Source organism: Podarcis filfolensis (assembly GCF_964270895.1).
Source record: "Podarcis filfolensis genome assembly, chromosome: 11".
Taxonomy (NCBI): Eukaryota; Metazoa; Chordata; class Lepidosauria; order Squamata; family Lacertidae; genus Podarcis; species Podarcis filfolensis.
The window spans coordinates 22874690-22880703 of NC_139613.1; the positions used below are offsets into that span (position 1 = coordinate 22874690).

Consider the following 6014-nt stretch of genomic DNA (forward strand, 5'->3'; position numbering starts at 1 on the left):
GCTACCTATCTGTAAACAGTCCTAATACTTCTACTTCTGACACAATCTTCTGAAACACAACATATTAAGATTATTTCCCCTACATCTTAAAGGCCGAGGGAAAAAGTCTGTAGTTTCATGTGAAGTAACCGATGGTGTCAAATCATCAGCAGAAGACTGTGTTTCTTCATCATCTCCTGACAATAGGTCTTTGGCTATTTCCTCCTGTAATCAGAAGAGTCAATCATTAGTATCATTCCACTCTGGAAGAAGTAACTGTATCTTGAAATTCATCATATTCCTTATGTGGAAGCCCGGAGAAGAGGGACCTTCGTATTATAATTTCGTTTACTACTTATATCAGACTCAGTTAGAGTCAGAGTTAAGAAAATGCAAGAGATAAAGGGAAACAATTAAAACATCCAGTAGTTTTAGGTTTCAGTAATTACATAAAGCACCTGAGCTTTGTATATATGAAAAATTACAGCCTGTCACTAGCAACTCAATACTGACAATGTGACCAATTGAAAGAAAAGGGTGTTCAAAAGAAACTACAAAGTAACATTTGATAAAGGAGGTATATGTAGATGTAATGCATACTATTTATTTGAAATCACTTTTACTTTTTTAAAATGTCTTTAACATTATAAATATCTCATTTTCCTTTCATTTTGAGTTACATGAGTTATATCCAACACTGTTATTTAGCTGATGGTAAGGCAGGCAATTTTCAGTTATTATGAAATCATTGCCCTTCATAAGGGTGAGGGGCTATAGTGGAGAGAGGGAAAACTTCTTCTCATTTTTGCTACTGGAAGTAGTTACTCTCAAGTGAGTGGCACCATTGGATACAACTCAGTTATTCAACTTATAGCCCAATCCTAACCATTTGTACTACTGTTTTCATCACAAAAAATTACTTCCAGGGAAAGCATGTGCTGAATTGAAACTAATTATCTACAAGTTAAAGGAAAATTGTTGTCAGATTTCAAAGATTTTTGCATAAATGCAGAACATTTGGGCCTCAACGTTCAGTGCAATGAGGGGATTTCATGGTAACCATAGAACCCATGAGTCTCCTGCCTCACACTGTAACAAAGAAATATGTTTACGACTTACTTTATCCAAAGTCATGTCTGGCAGTTCATCTGCAAGTTCACTTGGGGAACTATCTGCACTGGAACTTGCTATAACTGGAATTGTCGGTTCATAGCCATAGAATGCCAATAAATCTTCTAAGGGCATGCTTCCTTCCTGGGGTTTTTTTCAAAGGAAAAAAAGATGCATTGCCATTTGTAAAAACAACAACGTATTTTTAAATATGCAGAAACAAAATGGTTTTAACAACTACCAAAAAAAAAAAAAAAGATTATCCAAATCTAAGATATAGGAAAATCTAATTTAAATACTCTTTCTCCTAAGGTTTAGTTAAGTTTTCAGCCCAAGTAAAAACATTCCTCTTTCTTCAAACTTTTTGAATTCTCAGAATTGGCCTTGTATTGAGAGATCTTATATAAAAAACTAGATTCTAAATTTTAGATGTCTGATTGCAATGACCTGTCCTGTGATCATTTTATGAGGCAGGAGAGGATATAATTTTTACAAATAAATAAAATAGAAGAGGGATTTAAATATGCAATATAAATTAACAGAGATGACATTTGCAATCTGATCCTGTGCTGTCACTTTACCTGCAACGGACAAACATTCTATCACTTGGGCATCCTATAATATGGTTCTGCAATAGCACCTGAACAGCCTTGTACACAGTACAGTCATACCTTCCAAAATGTTCAGAAACCAAAGCATGGCTTCTGATTGGCTGCAGAAACCTCCTGCAGCCAATTGCAAGCTGCGGAAGCCCTGTCGGACGTTCGGGTTCCAAAGAACATTCGCAAACTGGAACGCTCACTTCCAGGTTTGCGGCATTCGGAAGCCAAAATGTCTGAGTACCAAGGCGTCCAGGATCCAAGGTACGACTATACAGCTATACTACCCTTTGATCTCCTTAAAGTGCTGGCAGTACTGATGGCTGCTTAGTAAACAAATTTGCTTTAAAAAAAAATATACAATAACCTTTTTTTCTGAATCTAGAATTGGTATTTAAGGTGACAGAGTGTAAGGGGATGCTGTGCGGGAGTGGTTTTCTATCATCTTGCATTGTTGTCATATCAATAGATAAGTTTTTCTGCTGCTGTTCCTTAAGTATTTGTTCCCATAATTTTTTAAACTGATTGAGTCAGATCAGTGGTATTCTACGAAAATTCTCCCCACAATTTCTTTGGTGTTTAAGAATGAACACACAATTTAACCAAAGTTATACTAAAGATCGAGCATGCCTAAGGGAAGAATTCCTTACCTTTTCTAAGTCTTCAATCTCAGAACCGAAATTTTTACCCTCATCCATCATTTCCTCCTCTTCAAGAGTTCTTTCATCATCATAGTCATGTACCAACATTTCAGCTGTAGGGTCAAAGTCATGATCCTCAGAAGATAAAGAGCCAACTATAAAAAACAATTTAAATCACTTTAGGAACACACAAAATGATATCAACACTAAAAAACAATGGTAAAAAATCATTTAAGTTCCAAAGTTAATGCTCCAAACGAAGAAGCATCAGCATCCATTTTTATTATGCACAAGTTGTACACACACTTGTATGGACTGCAATTAAATCAAAAAGAGAATGAGCCTCATGCCTCTTATTCTGGAATAGCTCTACCAGGCAAGTGAAGAGACTGCTCTGGAAGAAAAGTCCTAGTGACACTTAATTACAGCCTTTGTTGCAAGTACTGTATGTTAATTATTTGCATGAATATTAACTATGCATGTATGAGCTCAAATGTAAGCACGGTTCTTTATTTGTAGGAAACGCAAAAATAAATAAATTGGATCCCAGATTTCAGAAATGTAGTGTCAGTATACAAACACCTACTGAACAGGAAAAAATGTCGCTGATTAGAAGCTGACTCACTTGAAAATATGGTTAAAAACAGTTTGGAGGAAAGGGAAACACCATCTAAACAAGTCAACATTAAGCGTTGACAAGTCATTTTTAACTAGCAAGAGAAGTTATACTATTAAAAAGCTGTGTAAAACAGCCCCAGATATGCAACATGCTTGTTATAAACACACCAAGACAGTATATATTGTGTTGCAAATTAATGGTAACATATCGGAGTGGTGAATGCCCACTTCCTTGGACTGCATAAGCTTGGATATCAGAAGATCTCCTTGATTTAAAGAAACCCAATATCTTTGGACCAACTTTGAACTGCACATTTCCAAGTAACTGTGAAGTATCTGAATCAGGACAATTTAAATGCATAGATGATACTTCAATGAAATCTAATTTACCTGAAGTTGATGAAATGGAGAAATGCTAATGTAAATAAAAATTTCACACAGATCTTCCAATTTCATTTTTTAAAATAAAGTTTCCTCTCTTTGATGCTAAAATATACTGAAAAATATACTTATTTATAAGTATAAAATGTACTTATTTAATCTAAAGTAACAAAAACCTGTTAAAGGGTTACCCAACCATGCAGAGCAGCTATGGAGAGCACAGGGAGGCTGCAAGGGGGATAAAGGAGCCCCTTTGCATGAGTCTGTTTGTCGAGTACTCTTGTAGCTTCTTTTATTTTGTATATAGAGTTAAAGTAGATGTTCCCAAAAAGGCTGTATATTTAATAACAGAATCCTATACTCAGTTAATTCAGTTAAGCTTTCTTACATAAACTAAGTAATCTTTCTCAATTACTCTATTAATAGGTTTAGGTAATTTGGCAACTTTTGAAAATATGTAGGATACAGGATTTTGCATTTGATTTCATTAGAAGACAAATTAAGATTAACATTCACTACACTTCAATTTCATTGACAAATAGTTCCACATCTGCTTCTATTCATTGACGTTATGTAAGTTCTACAAACACAGCAACAATAATGACTACAAAAGCAATTAAAGCAATAAGACCAAGCCTACATCCTACATAAAAAGGATCCTACCTACATTCACAGCCTAATTCTAGCCATGGCTAGAACAAAGTTTCATTAAGTTCAATGAGATTTATATGCAACTTTCACGTGGGCACAATCTTACTTAGGAATAACTTGCATTTCTTATTTTTAAAAATGAATTCTGTCTGATGTACTTTGGTTTGGCTGTACTTTGCTGTTCTTACTGTTGTGAGCCACCAAGAGCCAGGGTAACTTTTTAAAAAATAAAAGAATAATTAACTTCCATTTAAATCAACATTATTCAATTCTGAAGATCTCAGATTTCAAGGCTGCAACTTTAAGTTCATTTCTCAATAAGAAAGTTCTTCTCAATTCAGGGGGACACACTTCTGCAGAAGCATACATTTAGCAAAGCAGAAAGCAGTTTGAGGATTGCTGAAGGAGTGACTCCCGAAAGCAGCAAACAACTAGCATTAGGGATTTTACTGACTTACATTTTAAGGCAAGTTGCCCGGCATGTACCATAGATTTTATTTAGAAAGTTAAATGCCTGGCTTTTACAACACCCACAACAGCTTTGCAACCCGTCACTGCAGATTGTACAAGAGAGAACAGCTCTACAGGGCTCGGCCCTTCTAGAGCCAAACAAGTGACTTTTAACATGAAAAAACCAAGAAACAAAATAGGAAAGATGGAGGAGGTGGGGTGGGGTGGGGGAATCACTGTAAACAGAGAAAATACACAAAGCATCTTTTGACAGATGCGCCTGTAACCTGGCCCTTAACCGTACCCAAAAGCTTCCCACTGCCGGAATCACAGAAGAAGGAACTGAACAGGACAAACCTGGGCTCGAACTCCCAAAGGAAGCCTGGAAACAAGCAACGGGAGAAAGAACTGGTTAGAGATGAGCTGTACCAAAAAAACAAGGTGGAAAGGAAAAGGGAGGCGAAAAGGGGTGGGTGGGTTTGTTGTTAATGGAACACATTTCAAGTTTCTCGCACACACTTCTCTCCGCCGCCGCCCCCCCAACTTCGCCTTCCCTTTTTGTCTCTCAGCATCCCTTCCTCCCTCTTTCCCCACCCGCCACGACCAGGGCGCAACTCCGGAGCCTCCATCCCTCGTCCGGCCGCCCATCCCTTTCGCCGTAGCTTCTCCCCCCACACCCGCCCAGCCCTTCGAGCGTCGCCTCTCGGAGCCCCTTTCGCTTTCCCCATCCCCACCGACCCACTGACGCGACCCGGAGGGCCCCGCGACACCCGCGTCCCCACCTCGGCCGGGCCCGCCCGGGCGCTGACAGGGGCTGTCCGAAAAGCAGCGGCGAAGGCAGCCGGACCGCCCGTCGGAAAAACACTCACACCCCACAAAACTCGCTCAGCCCCACCAGACCCCCTCCATCCCGCGGCCTTGGCCCTCCTCGGGAGCCCCGCGGAGCAAGGGCTTGGCCCGAGCGCCCTCCACCTCCGCGCCCAGCCGCGGGACTGTGGGTGGAGACCGGCCGGGCAGCTCCGCAGACAGCCATCGGGAGACGGACGGCAGCTAGCCGCGGCCTACTCGCGCAGGCTGCGCTCCGCCGGGGCAGGCGGCTCCAGCAGCAGCCCGGCGGCCCCCGAAGCCCCCGAGGCGGGCCGGCGACCCCCGTAAGGGAGTCACGGGGCCGCCCAGGGGGCCGGAGGGGGAGCCCCGCCAGCGGAGCCCCGCCAGGAGCCCGCCGGACCCCAGCGCCCCTACCCGCTTTCCCCGCTCACCTCCGCCATATTGGGAGCGCTCGGGCTGAGCAGCAGCGATGCGCCAAGTGCCCGGATGGGGCCGCTAAGCCAATGGCAGCCCGGCCGGGACTGGGGCTGGAGCCGGCCGGAGAGGGAGGGAGGCGAGGCTGCCTGCTTAGCCGGGCGGGCTGGTTGATGTGGGGAAGGTGGCGGCGGCGGAAGCGCAGGTTGTGGGAGCCAGCGCAGACCTTCCCATCCTGTCAAAACTCTTCCCCCAATTTTCCCTCAGTGTCCTGATAGGAGCGTCCAATATGTTCGGGGGTACGAAAGGGGGATATTTCCTCTCCCCCCCCCCAGTTCCCTTC

At 42.4% G+C, this 6014-nt stretch overlaps 1 protein-coding gene across 3 annotated transcripts in view; it reads right to left on the bottom strand.

Annotated features, from left to right (window-relative positions):
* MIER3 (MIER family member 3) overlaps positions 1 to 6014 on the bottom strand; it is a 21592-nt gene extending 15578 nt beyond the window's left edge. The window contains exons 1-5 of one of the 3 annotated variants that reach the window (XM_083576191.1): positions 5689 to 6014; positions 4734 to 4811; positions 2339 to 2484; positions 1099 to 1233; positions 84 to 204 (exon numbers count right to left, since the gene is read on the bottom strand). In XM_083576191.1, the coding sequence (XP_083432317.1) occupies positions 84 to 204; positions 1099 to 1233; positions 2339 to 2437 (355 nt within the window). In that variant the 5' untranslated portion in view covers positions 2438 to 2484; positions 4734 to 4811; positions 5689 to 6014. Of the gene's footprint in view, positions 1 to 83; positions 205 to 1098; positions 1234 to 2338; positions 2485 to 4733; positions 4812 to 5211; positions 5281 to 5688 lie in introns of those variants that run through there. The other 2 variants (XM_083576190.1, XM_083576192.1) reach the window with 2 other exon arrangements.